The sequence below is a fragment of the Aphelocoma coerulescens genome, chromosome 11 (assembly GCF_041296385.1).
Source record: "Aphelocoma coerulescens isolate FSJ_1873_10779 chromosome 11, UR_Acoe_1.0, whole genome shotgun sequence".
In the NCBI taxonomy this organism is placed as follows: domain Eukaryota; kingdom Metazoa; phylum Chordata; class Aves; order Passeriformes; family Corvidae; genus Aphelocoma; species Aphelocoma coerulescens.
The window spans coordinates 14,188,880-14,210,058 of NC_091025.1; the positions used below are offsets into that span (position 1 = coordinate 14,188,880).

At 41.4% G+C, this 21,179-nt stretch overlaps 1 protein-coding gene and 1 long non-coding RNA gene across 2 annotated transcripts; one reads left to right on the forward strand and one right to left on the reverse strand.

The window, feature by feature from the left end:
- Positions 1-1,645: 1,645 nt before the first annotated feature.
- Positions 1,646-5,554, reverse strand: LOC138116963 (histamine H3 receptor-like). The gene is made up of 3 exons (XM_069026834.1): positions 5,329-5,554; positions 5,094-5,260; positions 1,646-2,855 (listed from the first exon to the last, which is right to left on the reverse strand). Exons 1-3 carry the CDS (start codon positions 5,552-5,554, stop codon positions 1,968-1,970), a joined length of 1,281 nt encoding a protein of 426 aa, XP_068882935.1. The 3' UTR covers positions 1,646-1,967.
- Positions 5,555-8,882: 3,328 nt separating this feature from the next.
- Positions 8,883-20,795, forward strand: LOC138117096 (uncharacterized). The gene is made up of 4 exons (XR_011154506.1): positions 8,883-9,019; positions 9,247-9,310; positions 20,055-20,148; positions 20,550-20,795. It is a non-coding gene; the product is annotated as an uncharacterized lncRNA (long non-coding RNA).
- Positions 20,796-21,179: the final 384 nt, after the last annotated feature.

The following is a 21,179-nucleotide window of genomic DNA, read 5'->3' on the forward strand; positions in this document are numbered from 1 at the left end:
ACCACTGTTTTCTGAAAATGTGTCCTGGCTTGATTGGATAGTAAATTTGACTTTGGTGGGACTGTTCAATAATTTAGTGCTACCTGTTTTCTGAAAAAGGCAAATACAATCCTAGGAAAAAACTGCAGAGTAGACAACAATTAGATCATTAATATACTAATGAATAGTCTGGTTTGGAGGGGAGGAGGAATGAATGGGGAGATAATTTAAAGGCTTTACTTCCCCAGGGATATAATTAATGCTAATTCAAAAATCTTAACGTTCCTCTGTATCTGTTGATGCTGTTCCTTGTAGAACTGTTAAGCTGTTTTGTTATAGCACATCCATAGGAGAATGTGATGATGATGTTCATGTGGATACATTCATAGTGTAGGGATCTGCCTTCCTGGTTTACAGTATTTGCTAACCATGTTTGTTTAGTCCTCAGTGTCAGTCCTTGTAACTTAGGAAGTGTCTTTTGAAATCAGTTTTGCTGTTTTAACTGCAGTCACCCAAATGTTGTAGACTGGTGCTTTTTCCCCCTCTCCCACTTGTTAGGGCTACACAGTTACGACTCTTCCACAGCTCTTAATTACTTTTATTGAAAGTTTACAAAGTAAACAATTTAAAATACTGCCTGTAGACTTTAAGATCAGTTGTATTACCATGCATTTTGACTGTGGCAATAGACAACTAGAGCTGTTCAGTAACTATCACTTGTCAGCAAAGGAAAGCATCTGTTAGGTTATGCAGTTAGTGCTCGTGATGGTGGAACAAACTTGTATCATTAGTGATGCTCGATGTGACACCTTGTGGGACAAATATACTCCAAACTCAGGATCAGTTTGTGTGAGCTGCTCCTGTGGACAGCACAATAGCAGAAACACTCTTGGGCAGTAGCAAGGCTGTAAATTGTAACAGACTTTGAGTCGTGCCAGTTATGATGCATAACCTGGGAAACAGCTAAACACTTCAAGTGATACTTTCTTGACCACTAATGACTTGCTGGATGGAAAGATTCAATGGGCGGGAGCAGGGGAAAACAACACTTTTTTATTTTTACCTAGCTGGAAGCAGTAAAAGTTCGACTGTAAATGTTTTAAAAATTCCTGGAAGTTTACCTAAAGCTCTGTCATGGATCTCATACACTACTTAGGCTTACTCTATCTGTACAGCAAAACATTGAGTAATACCTTCAGCCCTATAAGGAGTTTTGACTTCAGTAGATTCCTGCCCATGCAGGATCCTGGTGGGGGGCAGGAAGTCACTGCTAATGCCTAGTGAAACTCTTCTAGTGGATAAATTACCAGTTCTTGTATCTCCTATTACAAAGCTCAAAACCCTTTTATACTTCTGTTCCTGGACTTTTTTTCAACTAAATATTCCACTCTCTTTTGTCTCCATCACCTTTTTCACTCAAAACAGTTCTCCCTTACCTGCTACAGTTGCTTAGCTTTTCTGGTAACATCACTGTTGTGCTGCCTCCTCTCTCATGCTTTTCTTGTATTTACTTTTTTTCCTTGGTCATGTCTTGTCTGGCTTGCCACTAAGTGGGGAGGGGAAAGCATCCTAGACTTAACTGAGACTCTTGGTGTCTTAGAGTGGGTTTGGGATAAGATGTAGCAGATCCAAGATAAATGCTTTATGAAATCCCAGTAATACTTACAGTTATTAAACGTGACAGAGCCTGAACTCTAATTATTAGCAATGAAAGTTAATGTTTTGTTTTCAGCACTTCAACACTAGTGCCCCATTACCAGAAAATACGCTGTTGGTGTTACTTTTCCCAAAGAGCTTTAAGAAATGACCTTTCTTTTAATTGCTGTGACTTTTCCAGCTATGTGGATGATTGTATTTTTAAATATTCATAAATATCTACATTTGTGCCTACTTACCAGTATTCCATAAACATTTGCAGGTATTGCAATACTTGCTTTTTGGTGCTCCCACAAAAATACAAGATGTACTATTGTCAGCCTGCCTACTTTTCACATCAAAATGTCAGGATGAATTTTGGCCTTTCGTGGACACAGGAGTTTTATGAAGGCTTTCCTAAAGCTCATGTGACACAGTGGGTAGAGAACGGGGTTAATGGCCGAGTTCACCCACAGAAGCCAGAATGAGATCTCATAGAGGGAATAGTGCACACAGTGCCCATGGCAGGCTGCCCTGATGATCATCAGGAGTGTGTATGGAGCCCAGCACAACCCAAACACACAGACAATAACAGCTAAAGACTTTGCTACTCTTTTATCCCGGGAAAGTCTAAATCTGTTTGCCATAGTATTAGCAGTGTCTACTTTGCTGCTGGGGTGGCAAAGGCTTTCTGTTGCTTTGAAGAAGCCATTTGTGGGATGCCTGGTCTTTACATCCACCTGGAGGGGTGGAAGGTCATGACTGACATTGAGATTTGATGGCTGATTGCCAAGCTCAGCTGAGGCCTGAAGCCTTGGAGTGTTTCTTGGGGGAAGAAGGCTGCTTGCTCTCTTCTCACGTTTGTCTCTGTTAGCTGGTTTTACAAAAAATATAGTGTGTTCCCTTTTTCCCCCCTGGAAATGCATTTCACAGTCCTCTTGAGCAGGTGAGAGGTTTTCATTTCTGAGCAATGTGCGTTTCCTGATGTTGAGGTAAATGCTTAAGTTAAAGTACATAACAGTGATGAAAGGTGTAAAGAATTCAATAGTAGAGGCAATCATTAGGAAATACCAATTGTAGAAGAATTCTGCATGACATTCTCCCTCAGGGAGAATGCTCTTTTGTGCAATGTGCTCCCAGCTGAGAATGGCTGGCCCATAGAGGAGAAAAGCAGCAATCCATACCGTCATCATCTTCAGTCCTGCATTTCTGGTCATCCCTTGCTGAGCCCTGTAGCTGACCTGAGGGACAAAAGTCACATACATTACACGCATCTCAAAAAGTTATGTGGCTGCTTTGGAACATGGCCCTCAGTCACTTGTGAGGGTTGGTGAGAGACTGGTTTTGGGATGAGGGTTGTACCAAGCTTACTGGTAGCACAGAAAAGTTATTTCTGAAATATGCCTTCCAAGAAACCTTATCAAGGTGACTGAGTAAGTTCTGAGAGTGGCGCTCAGATGTTAAAAGCTAGCAAACCAAGTCTCCTTCAAAGCAAATAACCACTGCTCTTCCTAGAATTGGTTGTCACCAGTTGCTTTATATTTAATTGCATTACCTGTGATACCTGTTTACAGGATGGTTGGAAAAGTGACCCTTTATTTGGACTTTTAAAATCATTTGAAATACGTAAAACGGTTTGAATTCACAGAACATCATGCAAGTTTTTTTCTTTCTACTTTGTAGAGAGACTTTTTTTCTTAATGCGAAAATCACACAAAAAATTTTTAATATACAACATCTTTTTCTGTTTGATGTACTTAATTTCATTCTTTCATGAAGTACTTGCAGTATAGCTATTTGCAGTTAAGGTGTATAGATGGAGTTGTGGTCTGCAAAGTACTTTACAGAAGAATAACTGACTTCCATTATTTGGAAAATAGAGAAGCTAAGGTGCAAAAACAATAAGTGTGTCAGTAATACTGAGTCAGTAAGCCATATGAGCAACAGCATTCATCAGAATCTTAGTCATGATCGCCTGCTTCTCTGTTCTGATTCCCTGGGGTACTGGACTCAAGCAGTGGCTTGGAATTCACCCTTCACATCTCCACAGTGTTGTCGCACAGTGTTTGGAATATGAAATCCTCAGCCTGAAATTCTGTACAGGATTCATATTTACTGCCCCCATCTGTGGGCCTTGATCTCCACAGCCAGTGCTGTTCTGGTAGAGGAGCCACAAAGCTGAGGAAACCTGAGTGTGTCTGAATTGGGTCTGATTTTGGAGTCCTTAACAAAAATCCAAGTGATTTCAGGAGCAGTCTTGGAGGAAGTTACCATATTCATTGAGATGGAGAATAATTTGGAACTTCAGATATTCCTGTTCATATGTTCTCATATTGCCCTAACCCAACAGTCATTTTCTGTACTCTTGCTGGGGGAGGGATTTTTATATGAGGGATTAATTTGAAGTATTTTAACGTGGATGATTTTTTTCATTTATTATGACCAGTTTCCATTTCTGTTTCTTAAACCATCTAGTTTATATATTTATACTATGTGCATAGTCATGAGAGACTGGTTTATGAAAGAAAAATTCATGGCTAATTCAGAACCTAGACAATAAAGGAATTCTGAGTGTTGACTGTTTAAGAATTAATCTGTTCATTTCTCCCTCTTTGAAAAGAAGTTGGTAAAACACCAAGGTGCATTTAACTGCTGAATTGATTCTCCAGCCTCTTTGTACTGTTTGTGATATACAATGAGCAACGAAACTAAATGCGCATTTTAAGAAAATGTGGGTGGAACATAATCAGGAAGTGTGTGTAGAAGTGTGAAACCTATTAACAGGTAAAATATGTTATTTTGACATCATCCAAAATACTTTTAGGCATTATGGTCTAGGTGAAAATGAAGTGCAAAGTCTAATCTTCCTTTCTTAATAACTGGCATGCTGCAGGCATGGCTTGAGCTATTTCTGTGTCTCTTACATCAAAATAGCATTTGCATCCTCTGAAAGATGTTAATTTATAATCTGCCACTTTTGACCCATACACGGCTGTACACATGGCATTCCCCTGACAGTTTGATACCCACTGCAAGGAGGTCTGTGCCTTGTGCCACGGCCGGGCTGTGGCTGGGCTGCCGTGGGCTATCAGCTGCCAACAGGGGCACGGCCGTGTCCTGAGGGAGCAGATCTGGTTCAGCTGGGTAATACTTTTAAAGCTTAGTCGAGACGCAGTTGGGGAGGAAATAAGTACACCTTGTTCCCTCTGCAGACACAGCCTCTGCCTGTAGAGTAGAGTAGAGGTAGAGTACTTCTCCCAGTCTAAAAGTGAGAAGGAAATGCATTTTCTGGCAAAGCCGATCACTCCCAGAACTATTTTCAGGACTGAGGGGAGCTCCTCGATCACCCCTGTCTCATGTGCTGTTTGAGAGAGGGTCAAGGGCGTTGAAAGCCAGGCGACCTAAGCAAACCACCCTGCCTGGAAGGGCATCCCTGGAGCCGCTACCGCCCCCGCTGGCACCCCTTGCTCAGCCCTTACCGCTCTGGTGACGCAGATGAACCTGTCGAAGCTGATCAGGACGATGTTGAAGACGGAGGCGGTGCACACCAGGTAGTCCATGACCAGCCACAGCTTACACAAGCCCCTGCCGAGCCTCCACTCGCCCGTCAGTACGTAGGGGATGTAGAGGGGGATGCAGAAGCCGCCTGCGGACAGAGCTCGGCGGTGACACGGGCGGAGCGCAGCCCCCTTCCCGCGGCGCCCCGGCACTCACCCACTAGCAGGTCGGCGACGGCCAGGTTCAGGAAGAAGAAGTTTCCCTGCGTGCGGAGGCTCCGGTCCACCACGAACGCCAGAATGACCAGGGCATTGCCCAGCACCGTGGCCAGCACCAGCAGCCCCATGAGCGCGGCCAGCAGCGCGGCGGTGCCGGCGGGGAAGGGCCCTCCCGCCGCACAGGCGCTGCCGGACAGGTTGAGCCACAGCCCGTCCCAGCCCATGGTGCCGGCGGAGAGCCCGCGCAGCTACCCGGACCTGGCTCTCGGCTGTAGCACCGCCCCGCCCCGCTCAGGCCCGCCGGGCGGAGCGAGGGGCCGGGCGGTTCTGCCCTGCCCTGCCCAGCCCAGCCCAGCCCAGCCCGAGCCACCCGCTGCTGGGGACGGCGCCGCGTCGGCAAAACTTTCCGGAGTCCGGTGGCGGCGCTCGGGGAGGGGCCTGCGCCGCTAAACTCCTGCCCGCGGCTGAAGCCCGGGGCTGTGGGGCTCGGCGGGAGCGCCCCGTGCCTGGCCCTGACGCTCCCAGCGTCTGTCCCGGTCTCTCCCAGTCCGTTCGCAGCTGCTGCCGGGGAAGTCGCGGTTGCCTGCCTTGTTCCTGTGACTCATTTCCTACGCCCTACCTCAGCTCGTCCCCGTGGCCCGTGGGGCTCTCAGATGGTCTCTGCTCTCTGCCAGTCCGGGCGGGCTCTGCCCTCTCGCCCTCAGGGGATCCATCCTCTGCCTCTGCTGAGCTCTGCCTGCGGCTGCCTCAGCCTTCCCCTCCGTGGCAGCGCTAACAAGGGCTCAGTGCTCTGCCTGGCGACTCGTTTTCACAAAATTTGCTGGAATGAGGTATTTCTGAGACGTCTCTTTTTTAAAAAGTGGACTTGGACAGTGTTTAAAGTGCATTGTAGCAGTAATGTCAGCCAGTTTTACTACAGAAGGCAGATGTGTTGCAAAAACTGAACCCAGGAGCAGCCAGGAAAGGGCCAGGGCCTCCCTCAGCCGCTGGCAAGATGGCTTAGGCGGCCTGGGGAGCACGAGGGGGACACAGTGACCCCTGAAAGAGCTGCTCAGACTGCTGAGGTTTGTTGACTTGAAGGGTAATTCAGAAGAAGAAATACAGCTTTACCTCTACTCTCCTGATTTGACCCACTGGATCTTCATCTGCCCTAAAATACGTGGCCATTAAGAGATGGGCTTTGCCTCCCTTTCCATGAGAGTTCCCTGGAGGCTGTAAGCACTTTGGGATTTGCTGCCTTCGGTAGGGCCCCTTTATCACTAAAAGACAACAGAACTTGCTCAGTACCAATGCATAATCTTCCCTTAATTCAGCCAGTGTTTCACATGTGGTAAACTCCTCTTTTATAAAAGATTTGCATAAATCAGCAGTTTGAACTAAGTTTAGAAGCAGTTACAGCAGCTTTCTAAAGAGAACTATTCCAATGGGCATCAGGTAAGACAAGAGCAGCTGAATAACTTCTCTGTTATTTGTCTGGGTTGGAGCATGTGTTCTCAGGGTAACAGTGGACCGGCCTTCTACTCAGGGGAAAAGATCAAGCCTTTTTCAATGCTAGAAGTACAAATTCCAGGCCAGTTAATCCCTGTAAATCAGGAACTCTACTGAGGATATTTTGCAATTTACACTGCTTATGATACGGTCAGTCCATAGACAGAAATGGCATCTGCATATCTAGCGTGTGTGAGCAAAATACTCTTTTTACATGCCCCCACATCATTATCTCCCTAAAGCAAATAAGTAAAGCCATGCAAAACAAAAGTGAAAGGAGCAATGAAGCTTGTTACCACAGTGATTTTTATTAACCTCTAGTTTGGGGACTCATTTTCTCTGCCCTTTGAGCTCAATTGGGCAGTTTTCCATTCACTTCAGTTTGGACAAGATCAAGTTTGTGATATTTATTGCTCTCTGATTGTGTTGTGGTATATAAAAGATAAAGAGTCAGCCAAGAGATTCAAAAGAGAAAAAATAAATATCTCAAGCACCAGGAAAACATGGGAGAATTTATTCTTTCATGAATAATTGCTATACTCTTTAACTCCTCTAATGTAAAGTAATTTTATAGTAGCTCAGTGAGTTTGCAGCATGTAAACTTGTGTTCTTTATGTGAAGTAGCTTTTGTAGTGTTTTACCTCCTGGCAGATTTTGAGATTCTCAGTAAGTCCCATAGTTACCTTTATTGCCTTTTAATGCTCATTTATTATTGCTGCTTTGTCAAGGGTGATGTCTTAACAAAACTCTGTTCCTAAGAACATGAACCATCAGTCCATAACTCTGCATTTTGGAGACTTCTTGCTGAAGAAGTGCTAGTGCTGTCCAGAGACCAAGTGTGCATTAGGTGGGTAGCACTCTCAGAACAGCAGGTTTTAAAATCCAGACTTCAAGCATTTTCTTTTACTCTGAAAAAGCATTTTTTATGTCCTTTGAGCTACTGTCTTTTTCTGAAAACGTATTTTGTTCTTTATCTTTCTCTAATCCTCAGAGCAAGAAACATAAATTATTAGAGTTAGTAAAGAGGAATGACAATAGCCCAAGAAAATAATTAAAAATGTAGTGTTCTTTTCCAAGTCATATCAACACTGATGTGTTCTGAAGTTTTAACTTTTGTTTCCTGTGATTTCCTGATAAGTGTTTTCACTTCCAAAGACATCCTTCAGTAATTTCTGAGAGCTGTCTGAATAATGCCATTTCCCATGACTCGAGCATATGTGGGTGAATATATCCAGAGCAATGACAGAAAACCAGAATGATTTTCCCACACTGCAGACAGATTAACACTTTTCCCAGAACAGGCCAAAATCAGCTTCCAAAAAGTCTTGGGAAACCACGTGGAGGGGGGGTTACACTCCAGCTGGCTGTAGAGCCTGTTGGGCCACAGGGTGCTGAAGACCTCCTCAGCAGGTATCTTCTTTGCAGACAGTTAAGTAAGGTAATAAATACATTTACATTGGGTCTTTGCTTGAATCTGAACCCAAGGCTAAATCATTGTGCCTTTTGCCAAATAGCACAGTGTACATAATGTTCTTCTTGTTCTTTACAGAGATACTTCCTTTCAGTCCTAAGATTTCACATGCAGGGCAGTTTTCTCAGTATGCCACAAGCTCTGTGGTGCCAAAGCTTTACTGAAGCTTTGCTCTGTAGTGAACTGAAGGGCAATTATTGCAGATTTCAAGAGTGGGATGCTATAGCTGGAACCTTCACTTCTTTAAAAGGAACTATACATTAGTAGTTTTGCAAATCTTGACGAAGTATTTGCTTGTTAATAGCCCCATTTAGTATTTAGAGGTTGTTGTCAACTATCCTCTTGCTAGAAGTGATTGGTATTTTGGCCGGGAAAAAAGAATGACTTTTAGACTCTCTGAGAAAATGCATATAAGGCTTTATCACCTGGGAAATCAAATCCTGCTGTTGGAGCTGATCCTAGTTAAATGAATGGCAAAAACTAAATTCTGCCATGAGCATTTCTTATTAGTCTTATACCCTTTGCCAGCCAGGGTTTTGCTTGCATACTGATTCCCTTCATCTTTTTTTAATGTTTTGTAGAAGTCTTCCTGCATATGATACCGTTCACATTTTCTACCTGTTCCCACACATGCAGAGAAAAGTCAACTGTTTGATGTGTGCCAGTGGAAAGGCATCTGCTTCAGAGTACACAATGTTACCTACCATTTACTAAAGAGGTATTTTCCTTGGTAAGGAAACATCCCCTAGAACTTAGTCCTGTGAATGATGTGGCTGTGGGATAGGGATCTTGGTGAAGGTGTCAGTAGCAGCAGCTGATTGGAGTTATCCCAGCCCACTTTTAAGGCCCTTGGAAGGGAATGGCTCTAGCACAAAAAAAGCAGACTGCAGCCCTTTTGGTGTGAGAGGCATTATCACCTGCTCAGACATCAAGAAACTGGTTTCCATCCTCTTCTAGTGTGACTTGCTGCTTAATGAAACCCTGTTGTGCTCGCACGTGGAAGAGAGGCAGAATCAGGGAGGTAAGAAGAGCCAGCCTGCAGTGATTGGGGTCTGCTCTGTGTTGTGCACTTCGGGGGAGGCCATGATTGCCATGTCCCATTCCGTGGGAATTCAACCAAATATCACAAGCCTGGGACCCCCTTGGTGTCTGGCTTTATTGTCTTATAAAAATTTGTCAAGAAATAGGACTTGTGATTTTGATGAATACAGATGAGCGATTTGAAATATGATTTAACTCAGGACATGGATAATTAGGCTGCAATGAGTAGAAATAGTCATCCCATAGGCAATTTGCACCAGAATTTTACTATCACTGAGAAGGATGGTAACAAAACATAGGCACTACAAATAGCTTTATTTCCTTTTGCTCCTTCTGGATTCATTCACCAGTTTCACCTGTTATTCCTGGTACCCTGTATTACCAGTGCAGCAGTCTGGCATGTGTGGCATTGCTGTGCTTCCCATCCTGGATACTTCATGCATCAGTATTTCACTTAGGCAATTTCATTTATGTTGCCAGCATCAAAGGATGTCATCACAGTTTTGGCTGCAAGTACATTACAGAGCACCAAATGTTCTCTGGTTACACTCAGTGAGAGCTGGACAGACTTCCAAAATATCTCTTAACAATGTATTGGTGATGAGAGCATTGCAAAAATCAGAGGTACCCAGACTGTGGCTTATTTGACATTTTTAGTTCCTTCTTCCTTAATCCTTGGAAAAGTTCCGTTTCCCCTGGCTTGTCACCTCTTTCATTTGCACTGATAATGTCCAAATACACAATCTTGCTAATCTGGCAATTCTAGCCAGAGTGATACTCAAGTTCTAGGCAACGGTGTTTCTACCATTTGAATGTATTTGCACAACACCTTCTTTTCCACCAGGAGATGGCATTCCCCAGGAATAAGTGGGAGGCATGGCTGCTTTCTGTGTCTCCTCCTGGTCCAGCATTCCCCAGGAATAAGCTGGAAGCACATCTGCCCTCTGTATCTCCCCTGGCCCCAGCCAGGAAGGTATTTCCATAGCAAGCTGATAATAAGCACAGATTTATAATATTCTCCCCAGCATCTCTAAACATGCATTTTATCATTGTATCAGAAGTCCCTGGGCATAGTGGGTACTGAAAGTTCATGTAAATTCTGACCATAATTCATCCATTGAGGGTAATTAAACACAAACCTGCAACTTCATTCTCAAGAATTGCCTGTGCTGCCAATCCTTGGAGACTAGGAGGGTGTTCTGGGGAAGTTTCATTATGTGATTGCTTTGTTTTCATGCTCTTTTCCCAGCAAAGCTTTCTGTAGGAGACAGGATTTAAGGCCTGATCTGTTTGGATGTTCTTATGTTAGCCCGTGGTTTTCACAATCTCTGCCTTGATCATAACCAGAGCCAGATGATGAATGCATGCATCAAAGGGGAACATAATTAGGGGTCTGCTGTTGAGAGCAGCCTGCATCTAGCAGGACAATGCAAGATTAAATAATAAATGACCATCAATTCTGAAAACATTCATAAGGTGATAAACTGAGATACCTGGTGTGTTGGAGAAAAGGATATCAGAAACATGTTCTGAAATTAAAAAGAGATTATCAGAATTAGCCATTTGAGTTGGAAAGCAGTGCACAGACCTGGCCTGATGTCAGACCATTCAAAGCCAAAAAGGCAAAGTGTTTGAGTTACATAGGTGAAATTTGGTTATATTGCAACATATCTTAGGCTCATGTTTCCTTCTGTGATGTGGCAGAGGTAGAACCATTTAGTCCTCTCTTCATTCACGTGTTCAGGATGGAAGCTGAAAGACTGAGGAGAAAACTGAACTTGAGTTCCCCCACATCTCTAGAGGTGCTGCAGTGACAGCTATTGCAGGGAGAAGAGGGAATTGCAACCTGTTTATTTGGACATGTGCTTTGGTTTTTGATGAATAACCCCTGGCCTTTTTTTTATTCCCCAGGAGAGTGCTCTAGTTGTAGAATTCCAGCATATACACGACTCATTGCAAAGGAGATTTTGCCATCTAAAATTGAGAAGAGAAGTAATTAAAGTCTGTTTCTTTGAGAGTTTTCATTTGGCTAGTTTTTGTGGACCTTTTTTTAAAATGCCACATACAGTGTGACACCCGAAGCTCCTGACTCTGTGTAGTGGTGGGAATATCACATGGGGAGAGGAGCATCTGAGAGGCATAGGAGGTGTTACAACATAAATGTAGTTGTACAGGTTTCTAGGTGTTTCTTCTTGAGGGGAAAAAAATACAACTTTGTGAAAGGGTACTGTTTAACAGAGCTACAGAGCTGGTATCTATGGAAACTAAAAAACTACTCTTGAGAGAGAGTAAAGGAATAGCAGGATAATTAGCATTAAATACCTCTTAATGACAAATGTTCGAGTAGACGTGTCTCACAGGAGACTTGCCAACTTCAGAATTATAAATGAAAGAAATGCTTGATCATAAGGATACTCTTCCACACTGTCAGAATAGCACAGAAGTCTGTAACTTACCAGTCTACAAACAATTCTCTGAAGCCATGGGCTGGCTGTATAGGAGGATGTCACCTAGGGAGGAGATAAAGATGATGTCAGAGGTGAAAGCCTGGAAAACTCAGCACATGATATGTGTGTAATATGTGAAGGCTCTGCTCACAGTGTGGCTGGGAACCAGAGACTGGCACAGGATGACAATTAAAGAATGAGCTGTCAGATCATGAAGACTTCATTAACAGATGGTAACTGACAGCAGAATAATAGGGGATTTTAATGGGTAATAATATTTCTGCTAGGTACATCTGTAATAATAAAAATGCCCTTTTCTTGCTAACACCTGGTAATTATTGTCAGGGGGATTGTCATGCCTTTAGATTTGCACTGTATTTTATAGTCATTGAACCAGCTGTCAGTACCAGTTCAGGAATGGGAATTCCATCCCTTTTATCTTCCTTCAGCTGTTAATATTATTAGCATTTTGATATAACTTGTGATTTCATTTATACTTCCTTCCATGTTACAAGTGACCTCATCCTGTTCATAAAAAAAATTCATGTTTTCTCCCTAAGCCTTTCACTAAAGTTTTGACCTTTCAACCAAGAAATTCAAGGATTTCAATGTATGTGTATTATGTCTGACTAATAAAAAACCAGCTTCTGACATCGCTCTGCATTTTTGTAGCTTTCAAACTGTCACCACAACAACCCATGTATGCTGTCAAAGAGAGTCAAAATACAGATTTCAGTGGAATATTTGTTTGGTCCTGAAATATTTAAGAGATGGTCAGAAGAAGAAACTGATCTGGGATTTATAGAAATCAATGAGACTCTTCTGCATTTTTTCATGCGGCTTCACATCCCAGTCTTAATTTTAAGTGAATTACATGTCTTCATTTGTTGCTCTGCAGGGGTATTGGTGTAAATTAACCAGATTCTGCTGAGTTTGTAAAGTAGTTGCCTGCCAGCATTAATCAAGACACCAACGTTTGGAGTCTGTGCTTCCCAAAGACTATCCAGAGTGACCTTGGCTTTGAACACTGGAACTTGACTTAGATGCCTGAAGTTCCTGTGAATACTCACTCATGCATGTCTGTTTGATGGGACATAGTATAGATTCATCAAATTAATTTTTCATCTTGCTTGTAAGAGGGAAAATAAAAAATCTGCTGTATTAAAATTTGATACTCATCCTTTGATGATGAGTTCAGTTTTATTATTTGTATAAAGAATATAATTGAAATGAAGTAGAAACACAGGTGCTGTGCTTCTAGCTAGGTGGTGAACTTGTCATCTCATCATAGAGATTAATGAGTTTTCTTCCACCAGATCAATCTTCAGATTTTCTCTGATGCAGCAATAGCTTTATTTATTCCATGGACAGGGTGAAGAATTTTTTTGAAAATTTTAAGGTGAAAAGGGTGTAACATTTCTCAAATGCTCAAAGGTATTAGCCCCTACACTGATCATGACTGATCCATGCTGGTTTTTCTGAGAGGTGGCACTATGGTAAATGAAAATGATAGTACAGTTACTAATGATAGATATTTTTGGCATTTTTCTCTTCACCTGTGTAGGTTTTCAAGGGCTCCTTACAGTTAGAATCAAGCTCTGATGCATCTTTTCAGGCTGTGACAACCCTTTTGAGTCCAGCCCTAATGGGAACTCTTAAACAATAAGAGGTTATTGGCTAAGAAGAATCTATTCCATAAGAAAAAGCTCCCATTGCCTTCCTATGAAATACATCAATGTCTGTGGAAGTTGCCTGTGTGTCTCTTCAGCACCTTTTGGTTTGTTGGGCTTTGTTGGTTTTTTCCCTCCTAGGATTCTCTTCTTTAGTGATCATGCAGAGGTTGTGGCTGCACAGGAACTTTTCATAGAAGCAGAGATGCACAATGGATGGGATTCTTGGCAATCAGCAGGTCAGTGGTATAAAACCAACCAGAAGGTGTAATCTTAAAATATTTTTCTACATAGTCATCTGTGACATGAAACTAAGAAAATAAGGGTTGTTTTGTTCTCTATGGCTATAGTCTTTGCTTTAACTAGCTATCACAATTTGATATGCTGTTAGCAGCTTCATTTTCTTACTCAGAATCTTGTACAGACTTTGCTCCTAAGCCAGTGTCAGGAGGGATGCTCCCTGAACAGCCTGTGTTTTTCTCAGCTGCAGAGGCAGCAGAATAGGACATTCATCACCACATCCTGAGCAGTCTCCACTCCAGTTCCAGTTTGCTAACAGGACTACCTAAACCCAGCAGAGCTGCTGCCTGCTTCAAATGAACCAGCTGCCTTTTCCAGCTGCTGCTTCAGTAGGCTGTGTGTCTCCATCTGTTTTGGTTGCAACAAAACCGTCATGTTTTGAAGGATCTGCTTCTATCCCCAGATAACCATATGAGACCAGGATCCCAACAAACTATGCAAACAAATAATTTGGGCAAGGTTTCCTGTTTCTGAGCAGGAATTCTCAGTTACAGTTCATGGCTCTGCAGTAACTGTTAAGGGTGTTAAGCCTGCAACAAGGGCCATGCTGAGTAGCTGCTTTGGGGGGAGATGCTTTAGAAGAGAGCAGTGGTGCAAGGCTGAGCTTTCTTACTTTAGAGTAAGATGATATGATATGATATGATATGATATGATATGATATGATATGATATGATATGATGTTATTTGTAACCAGGGCCTCAGAAAGCTTAAATGAATAACATAATGAGGAAAGTATAAGAACATCCCATATATCTACGGTATTTAGGCTAACCTGATTTCACTAGAAGTCAGTCCCTTTTCTAGTCACAGGTAAAATATTTGCTGTACTTTCCCTTCTAGTACCTAGGAGAGGGGTTTTGTATCACTTGTGCATTTTTTGGGTGCAGCTATAATCTGCTCTATTACTGATTTCATGCTGTCTTTTCCTAGACTGAGTAAGGTTTCTCTCTGCATGTTTATATGCATAGGTACAGACACACCTCAAATACATTTTCTGTCCTCTCTTAAAACTCACTGCTTTTGCTGGGATTTCTGCTACTGTTTTGGTCTTTCAGCCCCTACTTTTATGCTTTATCTTTGAGTTTTGTCCTGGCTATGCAAGTTTCTGGAGGATGTTTTGGTTCTCATGCAGTACAACAGCTCAGTGTAAGTGTGATTAACACTGAAAATAACCAGATTTGGTCCTGCCCTTTTATTAAGAGCTACTGGTTTTTATCATTCCCAAGTATGTATCAATTCTGGCAAGGAGTTGTGACAAGTTGTTTTTCCCAGGCTAATTGGACAAGTGATGAGTGCAGTAACTCCTTTCAATCTTTCCACTGCAATATCTGGGACATTTCATTTTCACCTATTATATACTTTGAAAAGCCAGGCTGTGTGTTGGTATTAGCAGAGTTCTATAAAGAATAATGTTTGATAAGCTCAAGGAATTTACTACAGATCAGGATGGATGAGGCACATAGAAAGTAAAGGTATGTAAACATGGGATATTCCCATTTGGACCAGGTTTGTTTGATAGTTAGAGAAAACCACTTGCTGTTATCTTCCTGTTATCAGTAGCAGAGCTCTGAACAAAAACATTGTCTCTCCCTGCCCCTCTCAGCCTTATCTTCTCAGAGGTGAAAGATCTGGCTCAGTACCAGTGTTAATTCCTGGACAGCAACACCTTTTTGTGATGTGGGGAATGAGGACTGTGCCATTTCTTGGCAGCTTTTGAGAGTAGTCTGTCTGCTGCCTTGTCAAAAGCAGGATCTCTCACTGGGCACATTTGTTAGAAGCATATTGATGGTATTCCTGTGAAGGCTTTTCAGGTCGTCTGCTGTATTTCAGTGCCTGCTCACTCCTCCAGACTTCAGCAGGAAAACAGGAGCTGGTGTGTCATGCAGGGTGCTGTGGTAGTGATGACTGATGTATTGTTGCCACTGACAACATGGGAACCTCTGCATTTTTGTACTTGGAATGGAGTTAATGAATGGAGGGAATCTGGGATGAAAAAGTCAGTGATGAGCACATGCCAGGGGTGTGGTTACAAGTGCTGCAGAATGCTTGATACCAAGAGAAGGGTGTTAGTAAAAGATGCTTTTTATGAACAAGATTTGGAATAGTGGAGTTTTATCTGTCTAGCAGGAGGCTGCATATTTAATATGTTACAGATGAGATAGGAGGTGAGCATGAACAAAGTCAGTCAGCCTTTATTCATCAGCACTGTCATGAACACACAGAAATTGTTGTCATCCCCTGGGAATACCACACTGCCAGGCACTTCCCACCCACCTGAGCACATCCATGCTTCCATGTGACACCAGCTCCTGGAACAGGTGCTGAGTGCACCACAGCAATAGTGCCTGGGAGCTGTGGGAATTAGGCCACCCTCTACTGCCTATGCTTTAATGCAGCTTTAACTGGATTTTTATTGTTTGCTTCCCCCAAGTTTTGTTCCAGTGACACTGTCCTGCCATGTATGGGTCTGAGCTTTCTATGTCAGGAATACTCTTTGCGTTTAAGTTGCCCTTTATTTCAAACAGCATGACAGGTATCCTATTCAGAGAACAAGGGTATCAGAGGAGGGAGTCTAAAAGGATGTAGTAAAAGAAAAAGCAATAAAATATAATTTTTTTCTGTGTTGGAAAGCAAGGAGGGAAGCTGGCAAGGGAGAGAGCTGATTAGCAGCAGTCCTGTTTTAAGGACAATCTCTAGTTAGTTTGTGAAGAAGCCCGACCGTACAGACAGAGCAATGGATTCTCATCAGCACACAGTGCTTTGCTTTGCTCCCAACAAAAAGGTTTATCTAAAAAAAGAGCATAAAAACAACATTAAGAACTTGGAAATTATTTAATTTAATTTAATTTAATTTAATTTAATTTAATTTTGTTTTCTTTTTAGCTGGCCAAGATCCATTTTCTATCTCAGTGGAATGTATTCTACATTATAGACAGTCTTCCAGGGTGGGGATATGTACAAAGGAAAGAAATGCAGTGGCTTCAAATACTTTTAAGATCTATCATTTTTATTTTTAAATAAATAGGGGTCTGGTTTTGAAGGGTAAGATTTGCAGCTAATTAAAGGGCCACCAGAGAGGAAATTGGTTTGGATAAAATGAAAGGGTTTTTTTTAAAGAGAAAAATAATACTTTGTTTTACACTACTTAATATTTATTTATTTATTTATTTATTTGGGTATAATTTAAAGGTAGTGTATATGGGTAAAAATGAATATTTTCATTGTCATTTTTGAATTAAAGCATTTCACTAAATAACCAAAATATGTTTTTGAAGGAAAAAAAAAAAGCTGCTTTTTTGATACAAGCTGTTCTGTTAATTAAATAGATTGCAGTTGTTGGGGATCACTGGGTCACATATTCTATTGTTTTATAAACCACAGACCTTAGAATGTACCCCAGTACCTGCTGTACTGAACAGAAGACATGTATTTTGTCTGAAACATTTTTTTTCCTGAAAGGCCTTCAATATGTTTTTATAATTCCCAAATATCTTAAGAATTCTGTTAGAACAAGAATTGGCTTTATCATGTAAGTGTGTGTGTGTAGTTAAATGTTGTGTCATTAGGAGCATGTAATAAGACTATTGTGATCATGCACAAATTGCTAAGCAGATTGCAGAAAACCAAATCAGCACCAGAAAACCAAATCCACAAGTCCATTGTACTCTGCATTCCTTATTCTGGTTTCTGTTGCCCAGACTGAAGTGTCTGTCTCTGCTCTAGCTGGCACTGGAGGGAGCACACTGAGATAGCTCCAACTTCCCAAACTGCCATCTGCTAAGACAATCATAAACCCACTGACAAGTGTTTGTCAGAAATCACTTCAGGCTAATTCATCTCTTTTCTGACACACTTTAGTAGCTAATTTTTAAAACCTAAATCCATCATTACTACACATTAGTTGTCACGGTAACAACACAGCTGTCCTCTGGAAAAAAGCTGAAATACTTGAACTATCACAAAATTATAGGAGAATTGCTTTTAAATGGCCATGTTCAAAATTTTAACTGAGATGAAAGGAAGCATAGATTAAAACATATCCCATCTCCAACAGCTGCATTCTGTTGCATCATTAGTAAATTTAATTTTGTTTTGTTTACAATGAATGAAGAGGTGCAGTGATCATGCAAAATCACTAGTGCAAGTGATTTCTATTCTCTTCAACCATGCCTTCTTCCTGACATAATTGTGCCTAACAGTTTATTGCATTCTGCATCTGGTGTTATCATGATTTCATCTTCACATTTAGTCACTGCATCTTAGCTATTCTTTCAAAGATATGGTCAGCAGCTCTAGAGCAGCAGAAAGTTAAGGGGCCAGTAATGGCAATGATACCAGTGAAAATTTTGACAGTAATAAGGCAAAACAAAGCATTCACTCTGTTATACAATGCTAAATGCTTGATACATGAAGCTCACAGCATTAGTCATAAAGCTGAAGCCTGTCTACAGTTTCTGGTTTTGCCCAAAGTCTCTATTTATTCCTGTCAATTCTTAATTTCAATTTTAACATCTGTTGGAAAAATCTGCCAGCCTATTGTCTATCTCCAAACAAAGAAAACATTTTGTTGTGGGCTGTGTTCCTATTGTACCTCTGCAGTCAGTTGAGGAACACCTTGCATGAGGCTTGTTTTATGCCTCTGGTGCTCCTGAAAACTTTGAAGCATCTCAAAAAGAGCTTCCTTGCTCTTTTAAGGCATTTCTCCAGAGAGATGAGTACCTGAAGAAGGGGCCTACCCAGTTCCTAGGGAACATGATTGATAGCTCTTCTGTTGTAAATGAGTCTTAGTCAAGCACTCTGCATGAGCTTGAACTTTCCATCATAATGTAGAGTCCTTCTGTGAATCAATATCTAGATTGAAAGTTCTCTCAGATGAGAGCATGGTTGAGTAGCTGTAGTATCAGCTGAGTAGCTGAGTAGCTGATATGTCTCAATATATGTAAAATATGTCTCAGTATATGTAAAATAAGGAAAGGAAAAAAAGAGGAAAAAAAGGAATGCCTCACCAATATTAGATCAGTTCTCAGCTGCATCCAGTTCTACTGAAGCATTTTCACAGCATCACAGAATGGGTAATGTTGGAAGGGACCACTGGAGGTCATTAATCCAATCTCCCTGCTCAAAGCAGGGTTTCCTAGAATATTACTGTGTCTGCTCTTCAGTGGATCTTGAAAACAGAACTGCAATATCCCCTTCAGTGAGTAAAAGGGCTAAAATCTGTTTTACCACCTTCTTGATAAGAGGACACAAGGTTCAGTTTGCAAGGTCAGTCAGCTGAAACTTGAATTTCTGAAAATTAAGTGGTTGGCAGTACCGGGTATGTTTGTGGTTAGGAAAAACTCAATGCCCAGCAGGGAAAGCAGTAAGAATTTTGGAAGCAGTTAAAGTGAATTGCAAGAGAAGAATGGTCTATAAACATGAAAATCCAAATAAGCAATGCTGTTACTGGATTTTTTTACATATAAAGTGGCTGTTAGAACAATCCTAAAGCCAGCCAGTATCTTCCTGAAAAGCCAATATTGAGAAGATGCTGAAAAAAATTGAGAACAGGTTTTCAAAATTCAGTTGCTTTCCTAGTGAGAATCAATGCATTTAGATTTACAATGGTTTAAGTTTATACTGCTACAAAAGAAAATATAAAGACTGAAGAGATAACCTGTCAAAAGACATCAGTTATCTAACCCAATATGTAATAAGCCATCTAATTAACAACAATCTGCAGTTTTGTGACACCATCCATCCCCATAAAAGTGGTTTGCAAATGAATTATTGAAACATATGCAGTAAAAAATATTATCTGCATTTTATAGTGCAGAAATGGAGGCCTAGAAAGACTACAATAATTGCCATGGCAACAAAGAAAATGTGTGCCAAAACGAGGAAAATACACAGGAATGTTTTACTGTCGCACATAGCAATCTCTTTCTAGATTTTTTTCTTTTGTGCATACTTGTTTCTTTCCCATCACTATGACATCTCTGCTGGTTTGTCTCGGCTGTTTATTCCACATATTTCATAGATATTTTCTGATTTGCAAGCCTTATATTAATGAACAATTTTTTTCATTGCATGTAATTAAATAATTTGATCTTTGGATTTGATTTGTAATTTAAGGTTGCCTTGTAATGAGACATGGTTAAGAAGACACTATTTCAAGACATCTTAAAGCAGAAATAGTCTGTGCTCTCAAATGAGATATATGTATGTCCACAAAAGAGAGCTAGTAGAAGCAGCAAATTAGAATGAAAAGATTTTTTTTTATTTTGGATAAGAACACTGGCTAAAACACTCTACTGTTTTTCTTCAGGTTTTTAACTCTGGATCAAATTTTCAGTGGGCATGAACAGACATTGCTCCAGTGAAATCAGTGGCACAATGAAGTTCTGGTTGAGAGTGACCAGGTGAGTTTGTTCTCCTACGTACACTCCTGTAGATGAATGGGTTTTTTCATAAGCACACATACAGAAGGCAGGGATGTCCTGGCCCTGTTGGCTGCATGCTCTTACCTATAATAACTGGAGCCACCACACCTGCACTGTGGACAGCTGAGGCTCCTCTTACCCAGCGGGGTGTGCTACCACCAGGCTTTGAGCTGCCACAGCCTCACTAATGCCTTTGTGGCACCTGCATTGGAACTACTGTGATTTGACTGCTCGTGATGTGTCTGGGACACCATGATGAGCCAAATCCCACATGTGGGATCTGTTTTACCATTGTGTTTTCTTCAGTTAAAATTACTGAAATACAAAAAAACCATTATCTTTCAGTAGTAAGACACTAGTTCCTCTCTGCATTTCCTTAGATTTATGTAGTGGCTCTTGCACTAATTTCTGTGAAGCAGTGAATGACCTTTTGTGATTTTCAACTCTATTTGCTGTGTCAAGTTTTGAAGTGAAGGCCTGTTTCAGATTTCAAAAGACAGACTTCTGCATATGAGCACTCCTCACTGTTTTAGTATTTCAAGGGAAACAGCAGGTGAAAAAATCTGTTTGGGGCCTAAGATAAGGCTGGGGGTTTTAGAAACATCTCAGTGACTCATCTCATTCACAGAAGCAACAGCAGTGAGATATCATTCAAAAGTGTGAGAGCTGAGAACAGAATGTGAGGGCAGCCACTTTCTCTCCATCCTCTCAAACTTGAGTGTCAATGTTCCATGTACAATATTGCCGGTCCTCTGCACTGCACAAAGACCTGGTCAGTCTTACACAAGAAAAAAACTAAGCATGGGAAAAAGTGCAAAATAGAGCAGCTGAGGTAAATGGAAAGCGTGCTGTGCAAAAGGAGACAGACTGTGACTTGCCCAATGAGGTTCAGGAAAGCACTAATTCATGCTCAATAATAAATTGGATCAATAAACATTGTAGGGAGAAAAATAACTGTTTGAGCTCAAGAAAATAACTGATAGTTTGTGCCCCTGCATGCACATGCAAGC